Source organism: Lepisma saccharinum, chromosome 10 (assembly GCF_977018435.1).
Source record: "Lepisma saccharinum chromosome 10, izLepSacc3.1, whole genome shotgun sequence".
Taxonomy (NCBI): domain Eukaryota; kingdom Metazoa; phylum Arthropoda; class Insecta; order Zygentoma; family Lepismatidae; genus Lepisma; species Lepisma saccharinum.
The window spans coordinates 29735076-29749582 of record NC_139238.1 but is presented as its reverse complement, the minus strand read 5'-3'; the positions used below and the strand labels follow the sequence as shown (position 1 = coordinate 29749582).

The following is a 14507-nucleotide window of genomic DNA, read 5'->3' as shown; positions in this document are numbered from 1 at the left end:
ACATTGAAAAATTTATAAGAGGGATAGAATTATTTCTCCAAGACAGCGAAGCTCATACTTGGGTTGAGTTGAGTTGGTGTTTTAAGTCTAATTTATGCACAGTAAGGCTAAGTCCACTATATGCACAGTAAGGCTAATCGTGACTGAACCTATGGTTTAACGTGGGATCCGAGCCACTGTGCCATGTCCCTCTACCGGGTATCGAACCCGGGACCCCTTGATTTCAAGACGACGACGCTACCACTGCGCCATCGGGGTGGCCCAGCTCATACTTGGAGGCTATGTGAATGGAAGAAAGGATGAATCACTGAAAGTTCGAGGGGCTATAAATATGAAACCAAGCAAGTGAAAAAGAAAGTAGTTTCTCAATATCATGTAAGGATTAAATGTGTCGATTTTCATCAAAATTTGAGATCACAGGTACGTACCATGGTCGGGTTGAATTGACATGAAATGACCGATAAACTTTTCAATTTGAATTTGAATTTGATTTGAAAATTTTGGGTGCGTCAGCACTTAGGCTATTTTGCACCCGTCACATTATACCCATTATCGTTACAAATAACAACTCTATCGTCGCATAACTAAAATCATAAAATATTAAAATCTTCTGACTTCCGTTAAAAGCTGAGGCTGTAAACGAGACGAGCACTTAGCACACATAAGGACAAAAAACAGGACAACACACAGAATTATACTGACCATGTGGCCAGTCGCCAGAGCCTCGTTAGTCTGCATTCCAGGGTGTTCTACGTCGAAGTTAGGTTGACTATTGGGTGCACAACGTGGAAGGAGCACCACCCCTTACACCCAGATAAACTTTTCAAATTTACTGAGAAGGAACAGAGATTTCTAAGCACTAAAGCCCATATAAACACGGATTTGAAAAGAAACAAACTTGAAAAAAAAAAATTGAAGGCATGTGTTTTTTCAACATTTAATAATTTTGTTTCAAAATCAGGGCTAGAAGTTAGTTGGTGCTTATGTGTGGTTTTACGTTACGCATGGATTCATATATCTCCGAATATTACTACCCTTTTAAGGTCTTTATTCAAAGAGAGCTTCAAATATATTTGATTGTTTTTTCTGTGTCAAAGTAAAGCTCTTCTAGTCAAGTGAATATATCTGCTGGAAAATAAAGAACCAGCATTCTTCACTTTCCGCGGAAGCTTTCGTATGCATTCTTCCGGTGCATTCTTCATGGTTCAATAGACAGGCAGGATGTCTACCAGCAAGGAGGAATGTGCAGGCAATTCTTGGAATTAGGCTTGAATTCCATTCGATGTCAGGTCAAATAGTAAGCAATATAAGCTACAATGGGAACAAGACATTATCGAAAAAAGGGAAATATTATTTTGGGTAAAGGAAATTTATAATAATTACTCATGAAAACAAAAATAATTTTAATTTAATCCTATCTCCTCACGTCTCGATCAGCCCCGCCATTACCATCGCCCTCCACCACCCTCCACCGCCCTCACCCTCCGAGATCGCAGTCGCCCTCGCCCTCCACCACCCTCACCCTCCGAGATCGGCCTCGCCCTCGCCCTCCACCGCCCTCACCCTCCGAGATCGCTCTCTCCCTCGCCCTCCACCACCCTCACCCTCCGAGATCGCAGTCGCCCTCGCCCTCCACCGCCCTCACCCTCCGACATCGCATTCGCCCTCGCCCTCCACCGCCCTCACCCTCCGACATCGCAATCGCCCTCGCCCTCCACCGCCCTCACCCTCCGACATCGCATTCTCCCTCGCCCTCCACCACCCTCACCCTCGGAGATCGCAGTCGCCCTCGCCCTCCACCGCCCTCACCCTCCGACATCGCATTCGCCCTCGCCCTCCACCGCCCTCACCCTCCGACATCGCAATCGCCCTCGCCCTCCACCGCCCTCACCCTCCGACATCGCATTCTCCCTCGCCCTCCACCGCCCTCACCCTCCGAGATCGCAATCGCCCTCGCCCTCCACCGCCCTCACCCTCCGACATCGCATTCGCCCTCGCCCTCCACCGCCCTCACCCTCCGACATCGCAATCGCCCTCGCCCTCCACCGCCCTCACCCTCCGACATCGCATTCGCCCTCGCCCTCCACCGCCCTCACCCTCCGACATCGCATTCGCCCTCGCCCTCCACCGCCCTCACCCTCCGACATCGCAATCGCCCTCGCCCTCCACCGCCCTCACCCTCCGAGATCGCAATCGCCCTCGCCCTCCACCGCCCTCACCCTCACAAGTCTTCCGGAGGGTGAGGTCTGCCCTCACGAGGGTCGCCCTCCGGAGGGTGAACACCTCTGGTTACCGGCACTGCTCGTAGTTCATTTCCTCGCCATGACTGCTAGCGCCGCTCCCCGGCGCCATCTCTTGTCGTGTACAGCCAAGACGCTCGCAAACCAGCTTCCACAGAAATTTTGACATAATAACGACCGGCGAAATTTTTTTTTGAAGTTTGGGTTCCCGGACTTTTCGATCACCCTGTATAATGCAAAGTTAATGGAAACATGGTCTCCACTTAACATTTTGCGAAACTTAGCCCTCTAAACATTTTGTGACTACACCACGGGTCTAATGTTCGGGGAGCGGAGGAGTCGTGTAAGAAGTGCATCGTCGTTCACCTCGTTTCAACCCCTGACCTTACACCCTCTGATTTTTTCCCTCTTGAGCTTTGGGAAGCAACAAGTGTATGTAACCTCAATTCCACAAGTCTTAGATGAACTGAAACAACCAGCAATGCAATTTCTCTGTTTACATCTGGTATGCTCGACAGCGTGAAACAGAAACTACTAAAAGTGTTACAAACGACCCCTCACAAATAACACATCTGACAAGAAAAAGAAAGTGTGTGTACCAATTTTGATTTGTATTAGCGTATCCGCAATGATCATACTGAAATTTTAAGTGTTACGCTCTTTTTAAATTAATCTGTACATAGTTCTTCAGTCTGTTACATGCAACCCTGTAAAATAATAACTCTTGACGTAACAGGCCGTGAGGGCCAGTGCCTTCCTACCGACTGCCGGCCTCCTCATCAGGGGTGGGAATCATTCAACCAGTTACGGGGTGGTCAGCACAACGAACCCCCCCAGTCGTTCTAGGTTTCCATTACCGGTTTATGCTACTCCTCTCAAATCCCGGTGGAGGCACATAGTGGTTCGGATCCCACTTTAAACTGTAGGTCCAGTCCCGATTAGCCTTACTGTGCATAAAGTGGACTTGAAACACCAAATCAATTCAATCCAATTTCCTCGAAACACCAAATCAATTCAATCCAATTTCCTCACGATAGTGGGTAGCCATCGATCCTATACACGCTGCCCAAAATCTCGGGATTAAAGTTGTTAAGCTAGATTCACATCTACGCTCAAGTAACGCTCAGATCACCCTCCCCTCACGGTGCGTGCAGTCAAATATTGTTGAATGATTTTTAAATAGAATCATTCACACCTGGCACTCTGGCCAAGGTTCGTTCCGATCGCCCTCAGCTCGGGGTCCGGTCACGATCGGGTGGAAAGAATATTTCACTGGAGCTTGAGGAGGCGGAACTTGACTTGGCCGAAGATTAATCGTTGATGTTAACTCCTTATCGCTCAACCCACGGTTCAGTAGTAGTCTTCAGCCCAGGTGCGGAGGATACGTAACCTAGTTTTCTGGGTAGAAGATGAGCGGGCAGAAGTCAAAGACGTATTGAAACACAGAGACAGGCGAGTAGATAAAATTGATGGATGGGGACATTGAGCAAGAAAATCCCAAAATATTTTCCTCTCAATTCTGGTTGTAAAACATGGTCAAAATGTGCGATTTCATGAACGCGAGTAAAAGAAATTTGAGAAAAAACACGGAAGAAACCAAATTACAATTATAGCCAATGATATAAATTCAAGAGGGGACTAACCACAAATATGATCCATGAGCACTAGTTGTAATAACCTTTTTTACATGAATTAAAATCCTTAGATCAAGAAGCTGACCTGTTGGTCATATATTTCCGGACAACAGAATTGTCATTTGTGTGTGTGAGCAAAGGGAAATGAGGTGTTGGTCAACCCTCTGCCAAAGGAAAACTCAATTCTTGATATCTAGACGAACTTGTTCTTCGTTTTCGGAATACTAAACAAAAATTTTCCTTTTTTTTTTTTTTTTTTTAGTCGAAGAAGATGACTTTTCACACGATGTGCGTAACAATCGGGTCCTTGAAACTAGGTTTAGAACCTGATGTTTATGTCACGTGTGTGTCTGAAACTTTCTGATAAAAGAAATGGTCAACAATGTCGATATGAAACAGAGACGGAAAATGTTCATGCCAAACCTAGTAGTGTTTATCACCGTTGACATTGTAGCTGCAAATAAACGTTTGCCGATTTCAAACCGAAAGTATATCAATAAACAGTATTATATTTTAATAGCCGACCTCCGTAACCGAGTGGTCTCAGGTTCGAATCCCGGTCTGGGCATGAGTGTTTGTGAGTGTCCATTCATCAATTTCATATCACCACCACTCATCCTCATCTTCGCAAATTAGCCAGAAGTGGAACAAAAAGCAAAGTAAAATAAACGAAATCAATCAATCCGTGGCCGAGTGGTTAGCACAACGCTCTACGACGCCAGGTGCTCCGAACTCTATTCCCGGACTAGGCATGGGTGTTCTTTGCGATGTCCCTTCCTCCATTTCGTTATATCACAGCGCATCCTCATCCTCGCAGTTAATCAAAACTGGCAGAAAAGCGAAGTAAATCAACCATATCAATCAATCCCCGTTTTCGCAATATCCCTTTCTTCTTTATTTTCTTGTAATTAATGCCAGTACTGTAACAGACACGTCCGTCGTTGAAAATATCTTAAACATTGTACTTAGCACAATCGGCAGGCTTTTTATACAGAAAAATCTGTGTACCTTGTGAAGAAACCAACACCAGACTCACGTTGATCGTACTTTGACGAGAGCGAGGCTTGATCGCTAGTGTGGATCGCAAAGCTTGCGCCTTACACCACACAGCCACGGCAGAGGCCACGGTGCGAGACACATGCACCCAGTGGGATAGGTAAAACATTTCCATTCTTGTGGGGTTTTTTTTTGGGGGGGGGGGTGTTCTAATAACTTATTTTGAAGCATTTCCAAGGATGAACATTTGAAACCATAGAGAAGAATTCACCCTAAAACCTCCCGCCATTCACCATGTCGATGAATGGCACGTTTATGGTATTGTATACTCGCAGAGAATGTGTAGAGCATTTCGTATATAGCATTGGTGCTCGTTCCCCAACTTAGGTCTTGTTTAAATATGCTTTTAGAAAAGTAAAACCACCATAGTAAATGTTTTTGTCGGCTCTATTACCGGTTTCGAATGCGCTTAGAAAAGATCATTTCCTGCCCTTAGTTCTGTGAAGTACAATTTGCTCTCCCCCCCCTTGCACTAAACATGTACAAATATATTTCAAAGGTGTAAGGGGTGACATTTTCGGAGAGTACTGAATATACTTCTCTTTTACATAGTGAACCCTGGAAAAATCAGTCTTGGAATGCCACCTGGACCAACAACGAGATTCCCTTTGGATTAGAAATTTTTTGCTGTGTGTTGCGAGCGAGGGACTTACTCTTGATAAGGAGTTCATCTTTACCAGCTGAGTTTCGGTCACAACCAGAGCTGCTGTTCTCCCTGATATTGTATTGGCTAAAGCTATCGCCTTGTAATGAAGGTATCAGCTTCGATTCTTGCGAGTGTTATCCCCGGTTTGAACTGTAAGTCCGCTCTCGATTGCTTATTTCTGCATAAAGTGGACACAGTTGTCGCTAGTAAGAATTGGCATTCGCCCTAAAACAGAAATTGATACATTTCATCAGTGGCGTGCCCCAGGATTTTCCAAAAGGGGCGTTACGTATTTTTTTTTTTAGTAATCCGCCCTCATTTTCCGATCCTTTCTAGTCTGATGATGTTTTTCCTCCCACCAACTTACCCTTGGTCACGCCACTGCTTGCTTTTTCAGATTGTATTTCAGCCACCTGTGCTGCCATCAGTGATGTGCGTCTACGCGTAAACAACGATTGTCTACATTCTACGTGTAGACAATGTACACTGTGTAATCTACGTAGACAACATGGCGCTCGGCGTTCTCCGTGCAGGTGGACATAGAGAGCGTGAAGTATTCCACTGTCCAGAAATAAGTGTTTGAAGTATTTATTTACGTTCAACCAATTCATTAGGTACATGGGCGGTTATTCCATGGAATGAAGGGAATGAGTCATTCCCTTACAAAGTGGAAGTATTAAGTGTGTTTCTGTGGTCAATTTATTTTTAGTTTCATTCAAACTATTCTTATGTAGTCGTATATCTACTTGTAAGGGCTATTGTAAAAGCCGCGAGACGTGTGTCATCGTCGTAGCAGACGACCATCAGTGTCCGTGTCGCTCACCCTCGGCTAAGGGAAGGGAGCATTTGGTATTCTTCGTAGATCTTAGGCTCCGTCTTCGGCGTAGAGTAGGGAACGCATGGCCGCCACTCATTCCAGTCTCAGTTTTTCTCGAACTAAATCCGCCTAAAATAAATTATTTTGCAATATTTTTTCTTCATTTACAATTTTGTGTTGTCAGTTATCCCAGTAAATTTCATGTGCGTAATTTCTGGAATTTGTATGAAAAACATAGGTTTAAAAATCATACTTAACAGTTGATCAAATCAGTGCGGTTCCATTGACTCGAAGGGAATGAATCCACAGAACTCATTCCGCAGGGAGAGAGTAGGTGGGTGCTGGAAAAACACTTCGTCCAGGGCTTGAGATCAAGAAATTATGAAGAGAAGAGAGGGGTTATTTCTGGTGGTAGATCAATGTCCGATTTAGACTCTACCTGGTGTAATAGAGGAAAAAAGTGTTCGACATTTTAATCCAGACTAATGTGGAATAAATAATAGGTGGCTGCAGAAGAGCATTAAAACTCTACTGTTGATTTTGGGTGCAATTTTCATGTGAGTTCTGCTTCTAAGCCCATTTCATGCGTAGACAGGCCAATCGGGCTGGACCTACAGTTTAAAGTTGGATCCGAACCTCTATGTGCCTCCACCGGGTATCGAACACTGCATCCCTTCATTTCAAGGCGACAACGTTACCACTCTACCATCCGGGAGGACTTTTTTTTTTTTTTAAAAAAAAAAGGGTGCGTGGAGAAGTTCAGGTTTCGATTATATGAACAATTTACTTAAACATCACAGCGTCATCGGCAAACTCAAATCCACGCTGAAATTCTCCTGATAATACCTAGTCTTACCATAAATACTGTCACAAAGTTTTAAGTAAATTGACACAAAATGCTGAGATATATTGTAATATCCTAATAACATTACTGAAATGGATGCATGACAAATCAAAATCACAAATCATTATTCAAAATAGCCACGCTTAGCACGCACACAGGCCTACCCGATTGCGCAGTGGTTGTGTCGTCGCCTAGTAATCAAGGGGTCCCGGTTCGATACCCGGTGGAGGCACAAGTGGTTCGGATTCCACTTTAAACTGTAGGTCCAGTCCCGATTAGCCTTACTGTGCATAAAGTGGACTCAAAACACCAAATCAATCAATCAAAGCACGCACACACTCCGTAATTCTTTGTGGCCACGCATCAATTGAATTACGCAACACATCGACTGGAAAATGAGCAACTGCCTTCAGAAGAGACCGCTTTAAACTTTCAATATTGGGATGTCTCTTCTTGCAAGCCATCTCCTGAAGCTTGGACCACAATTTGTAGTCCAAAGGGTATAGGTCCGGACTTGCAGAAGGCCAATGCGAAGTGGAAATGAAGTCTGGTACATTTGACTCCAGCCACTGCTGTGTTGTTCGGGCCCCATGTGTTGGGGCTGAATCCTGCTAGAAGCTCCAGTTCTGCCCATGGAAAAGGGTGTTGTTGACATTCTTGACTAGTCTCTCAAGCACTGTCTGCTGGCACACTTTGGCTGATGTTTTTACCCCTTTTTCACAGAAATGGAGCGTGCCCTCATAGCAAATGTTCCAGACTTCATTTCCACTTCAGATTGGCCTTCTGCAAGTCCGGACCTATACCCTTTGGACTACAAATTGTGGTCCAAGCTTCAGGAGATGGCTTGTAAGAAGACACATCCCAATATTGAAAGTTTAAAGCGGTCTCTTCTGAAGGCAGTTGCTCATTTCCAGTCGATGTGTTGCGTAATTCAATTGATGGGTGGCCACAAAGTCTTACGGAATTTGTGCGTGCTAAGGGTGGCCATTTTGAATATTAATTTGTGATTTTGATTTGTCATGCATTCATTTCAGTAATGTTATTAGGATATTAAAATCTCTCTCAGCATTTTGTATCAATTTACTTAAAACTTTGTGACAGTATTTATGGTAAGACTAGGTATTTACAGAGAATAAACTTGCAAAAAGATCAACAGCCCCAACTGGCGATAATGAATGAAATAAAAAGGTTTTACAATTTAGTTGATAAAAAGAACGCAATTTTTTTTTCCTGAAGACATTTTCTATTCTTGGAAATTAAGTTATGATCAACATTTGACATGGCTCGTCACAGAAGTGAACTAAGTGTTGCTTATTCCTCAGATTAATATATCTCGATGGGAGCACAAAAACCTTTGTTTTACTTGATTTTTTTTTTAATTTTTCAAGTTAGTTGGTTTAAACAATTCCCGTGTCTAGTGCTAGAGCTGAACGATCTTTTCATTTCACCGAATTCACAGTTAACACTGTAACGACGGACGGGTCTTTTAGGCCCGGTTTCAATTTTTATACCTGTCTAATTTTTTAATGCTGCAAATTAATGTGTTCTCCTTCCGTGACTTTTCGTCAATTTCGAAGGCCTTTGAAATCATTTATTGTAATCTTTGGTTATTTTTTATGTTTGGTCAGAAAATGTATTACTCGCGTTGCAGACGGACGGGTCCTTTAGGCCCGATTTTAATTTTTAAAAATATAGGTCTATTTTTCTACTTCAGAAATATCCCTCTTTGCCTCTGTGACTTTTCAAGGATAGTCACAACCTTGAAAAGCGTATTCCTGGTCCCCTTGGCTGACGTCACATCGCACTGTGACGTCACTGGTCCCGGGTTCGAATCCCCCTCGGCAATTTTCTTTGTAAATGTCCATTCATCAATTTCATCACTGATCCCCATCTTCGCAAATTAGCCAAGAGGCACAAACCGCGAAGTAAAATAAAATAAATAAATCAATTGAAATTCTATACAGTACCCTTTGCCTGTTCAGTTTACCCAGGAAAAACAAATAACCTAAGTTGCAGACGGATACTGCAGAAAATGTTTCTTTTTGGTTGTCGACAATAGTCTGCATAACTATTGTTGGTTATTTCAGTTTGTTGGTTTCAAAACACAGGTGCCGCAATTTTCCAGAACTTTCTGAACGAATCTGCATGCACACTTTGTTTGGTGCAGAGCATCTGTGTAGTTTGGACGACGAATTTGTTCGTTCTCACGAGTTCTTGTGTATAATTGAAGAAATACAATGGCTCGCGTAACAAATACACGAAAGCTTAGGTCTCGTGTCTCGTCTCCAGGTAAGCTCGAACCTATAAGAGATGTATTCGAGACTTGGACTGTTTACCTCCGAGAAACGTACATTCCTGATTGCATTATGACTGTATACGAACAACTGGTCAATTTTAGATAGCGATGCCCTTTTATACAGTGCATGCCGTCGAAATCTGCTAAATACGGAATCGAGCTGTGGCTGATTTGTGATTCTCAAACAGCTTCTGTTTTGAAGGCTCAAATCTACAAAGGAAAGGAAGCTGGAGTTAATAGGGAGAAAAATCAAGTAGAGAGAGTAGTGAAGGACTTAGTGAAGGAAATCGAAGGTAGTGGAAGAAACATCACGTGCGATAATTTCTTCACCAGTGTATTTCTTGCAAGGGATCTACTTGCCAAGAAACTTACTCTGGTCGGCACGATGCGAAATAACAAAGGAGAGCTGCTGCCAGAGTTTACTGCCACAAAGCAGCGAGTGTTTTGCTCCACTTTGTTTGGATTTCAAGATGATCTGATGATAGCATCATATTGCCCCAAGAAGAACAAGGTGGTGATTCTACTTTCTAAGTTCCATGAACAGCCGAAAATCGACGCTTCCACAGCACAGCAAAAGCCTAATGTTATAATTACTTATAATAAAACAAAATTTGGTGTTGACAAATTGGACCAAATGGTGCGAAACTACAGTGTGAAACGAAAACCTCGGAGATGGCCAATGGTTATATTTCATGACATGATCGACTTCAGTGCACTAAATGCATTTGATTTGTACCAAACAGTACATCCGTAAGAATTGGGAGCCAAATCGGGTAGACGTAGAAGGTTCTTGCAGTACCTGGGAAAGGAGCTCAGTGGCAAACTAGTAATGGACGAGCAAACCAACGGGTGTTCAAATGAAGAGCAAGGTGTACAGAAGGAATCCAGAAGGAGGTGATATATTTGTCCATCAAAAATCGATCTGAAAACAAGAAAAGTGTGCTCGAAATGTATGCAAACGTTTGTACTCAACATTCACGTGTTATATATAACACATGTTAATTGAAGTTGTAAGTTATTCTTGACAAAAAGTAGATAATAAAAATATGTAAATTCTTACAAATCATTACTGATAACTGGACGTATGATAAAAATGTTCCAAATGTAAGAAAACTATTACAATCAAAACTCACAATGTTTAAATTTCTTTTGTAAATCATGTTACATATTAGAAACATGTAAATGGTTAAATTTCATTAATAAATAACCTGAAACATTATTTTCAGTCATTGATATCAATTAGAAAATTTGAACGCCTGAAAAAAATGTATAATATTTCCCCGGGTCGAATAGACCCGATCCGACAATAACGTATAGTCATTGTAGCCGTCGTTATAGTGTTAATGTAGAACTACTAGGGGTGTGCGGGACAGAATTTTTGGGGCCGGGACGGGATTTTTTTTCAAATCCCGACGTTCGGAACGGGAAAATTTCGCAATTTCCAGACAAATTCGGGATATTTACGGGACGGGAAATGTTCGAAATTTCCCTAAGCTCTGGAAATCTCGAATTCTACACGTCATTTTCATTTTAAGTGATTGTTTTTTCATTTCTGGGCTGAAAACTAACAATTTCCAATAAGTTCCAGTAACTTACAATGCAGAAAACGTGGAGAATTAACGACTTTTTAAAATGACCATTTGGTATTTCCCGACTTTTCGGGATCCCGCACACCCGTAAGAAATACCCAAAGACAGTAATTGAGAAGCTGCTAAAACTGAAATGAAGATGCAGAAGAAGAATTCTACAATGTAGTGATAGAAAAATTCATAAAGAAGGCGTTAATAATAATAATGCTCTTATAATTTCTTACCATATGTGCTTCCCTTGCTGTAAAAGTCACGGACCGCCCCTGACTAGGTATTAATTACAATGCAAAATGAACTTGTCGCGACATACAAATAAATAAAAAAAGCCAAGTCCATAGAATGACAAGACTTGTTTTACTTCTATTTCCACCATTTCACACGTGGAAAAATCTGCCTGAAAGACACATGCACTTTGCTATGCAGTAATAAGACGAATGAATATTTGTAGCCTTCTCTTTTGTGAGTTAAAATAATGTCAGTTTTCACTGGCTGTCATTTGTTTTTCTTCCGTTAGTCCCTTTTCCCCTCGTTAGTGAAAATTCGATAACTTTGAGTACGTCGGATGGTCTTAAGTTGGTTATAAGCCCAGATTATCGACGTTTGAACAAGTATTTTTTTTTAATACTTTCTCTTTCAAAGACCACTGGGATTTCTTTTTCCATGTTGTTTACATTGTCTACAGTAGACTATGTAAACTATAAGTCAATGTAATCTTCGTGTAGATTACGCGTAGACAACGCATGTAGACGTAAACTTATAGTGTGGTTAGGTTGATTAGAAATTTACAACTAGAACGCGGTATCGATATATTTCAGATATACATTGTTTTATTAAATTTACATAATAGAAACTTGATTCACTATTAATTGAGACAGGAAATTTTAATTTCCCTGTTCTATCGATAGTTGCGGTTTGCCTCCCCTTGTTCTCAGTTCTCACTGTATTTTATTGCCGTTCACGATATTTTCATTTGTCTGGCAACACTGATGGGCAATGGCTGTTGTAAAGGTGCGTTCACTGGCCGCCTGTAACCTGTGCGCATGCGCACATCCTGACAGGCGTGAGTCACGTTTTTCCCGCCATGTGTCTGACGCACCAGCTTCCCCCAGTGGTGGGAATGGACGACTCCCGGCCCGTGTTTCTTTGTCTTGTTCGTGGAGACAGTTGTGCGTGCGAAAAGATGGTGTGAAATATAAAAGTTTAAGTGTTGCGCTCGCTCTTTTTTTAAAAATCGTTTTTTGTTATGTTTTTAGTGCTTTCCGCAGTTGTACAGGATCGGTTGTATGTTGTGAAGTGTGTGTACCTCACGGATGATCGTCATGAAGGACATAGGACCAGACATGGTAAGGCGACGACCTGCGATGCTTGAAGAAAAAATCGATGAATAGCAACAAGTTGGTTGAAAGCGCTTGCATGTATTCCGCCATATTTATTTTGTCTGGCATGCCGCTGGGCTGTGCTGCCGATATGTGATGTATTGATGACTTAACCTGTATTAAACATGCATTACTAGAAGATGAGGGCCGCAGTAAATGCCCAAGCGACACGAGCTTTGTGTGTGAGCTTGCCTCCCATAGCGTCGCGACTGAGTCCCGTAGATATGCTTCTTCTTTTTTACCGGACGTTTGTTTGGTTCAAAATATTGAAGATATGTTTATCTAACATTAGTTTTGCTTTCGACATTTATCAACCCAGACTTTTTGAATAATATATTATACAGGGTGTTGAATAAATTGGGTTAATTTAATTTTGTGGTACAGAATGTCATAGAACGTTCATGGCCACGATTCGTTTGTTATTATATCAGATTATTAATTTGATGCACACGATGTGCTAAATTGTATAAATTCATTGGTTCGATCACGATTCACCCACGACGTTAAGTCGTGCACATCGTTGACAACCTATCCTGCTTCACCACACCTGAGTAGTGAACGCATTTCAACGAAATCTTTTCCAATGTAGATTTCTGGTGACTAATAAGTGGCGTTAATCGTTGATTTCACAGAAGAAACCGGCGTAGGTCTAGCATTCGATACCTCCCACCATGGTTTTTCGAGCTTTTTATTTACACATAAAGGTTGTGTTTTTAAGGTGATGTTATTAAATATGTTATGCATGATGCTAATTTCCGAGCAGATTCAATGAAATGTCATTTTTGACAACGTTTGACACACATCATTGTGGAACCCCATAGAAGTTAGTTGCACAGTCAACAGCTAATAATATTTTGGAAATTTTATTTCACCATGTCAGTACACTTTGTTGTGCAAGGCTATGAAAGAAACCATTACATTTTTTTAAATAGAGGATTGGAAAAGGTGCCATCACTGTTCACACCTGATGGAAATTTGTTACTGTTAATGGTACGGTATGCATTTTTGTTAACTTCTGTGTGTGCCTGAGGGTGATTTTACATCTAAGACACAACTACACTTCTGCTTTGATGATTTCACCAAACACATGCTTATGCAACATGCTGAACCCACAGTTAGTGTAATCCTCAAGAGTGGTCATATTCATCCATCTGGGTGCTAAGAATCCCTTTTCAGCATCGGCTTCTTAATGGAGGAATAATTTGTTTATTGTGCTTTCCTGTGTTCTTTATAAGGAGCTCATCTCTATGATGTTCATCATTAGAGCTCAGTTTTTTAGGGCATAAGATATCCTGGGATAATAGAGGACAGAATTACATAAATTCAGCTTTCAACACTTGTAACTTGATATGTATTTGATTTAGATTGAAAGTAAAACTGTCAGTGTTGATCTCCGGTTGTCGTAACATGCGGTGTCCAACCCACAGTGCGGTCTCCGGGTCTGATCCTAGGCTGTCCCTGCTATAGGTGCCATTAAGCATTCTAAAGTATACTGCAAAGTAGCTTTACAGATACTCATTCCCTTTCAAATGATCCAATTAACAACACAGATGTGATGGCATTAAGTGTTGCTTTAGGCAAAAACATTTTCCTTGGTAATTTTCTTAATGTCTGCCACTGTTGAAATGGACTGCACAAACTGAAGAAAATAATTTTTCAGTATTTTGATGCATATAACTGGCATGTTAGTCAGATACTGATGCACCAGTATATTTAAAGCTCTGCCCTGGAAACAGTGAAGGTTAGTGCCGACAGATAGAATCGGTCCTATTTCCGTAGCTTAATCAATCAGAAGCAAGCGCTAGGTCTTAACACTGTATGTAATTGCAGCTGCAATGTAAACAATGTATCGCTTCACATTTTGAAAAGCCGATAAATATTCAACCGAGAACAATTGTGTTTCCTACAAAAAAGGGTGCTAGCTACATATCAATGGGGTGCAGTGTGTTCTGCTTAGAGGTATTGAGAAATAATTGATCATTTGGAGTGCAAATAAGAAAGAAACTCTC

At 41.8% G+C, this 14507-nt stretch overlaps 1 protein-coding gene across 8 annotated transcripts in view; it reads left to right on the top strand.

Moving 5' to 3' along the window:
• pum (pumilio) overlaps positions 1-14507 on the top strand; it is a 254522-nt gene that overhangs the window by 59342 nt on the left and 180673 nt on the right. The window contains exon 1 of one of the 8 annotated variants that reach the window (XM_083129697.1): positions 12242-12465. The exons of the other annotated variants lie outside the window; for them this stretch is intronic. Coding sequence (XP_082985823.1) covers positions 12433-12465 — 33 coding nt within the window. The 5' untranslated portion in view covers positions 12242-12432. Of the gene's footprint in view, positions 1-12241; positions 12466-14507 lie in introns of those variants that run through there. 8 annotated transcript variants of the gene reach the window in all.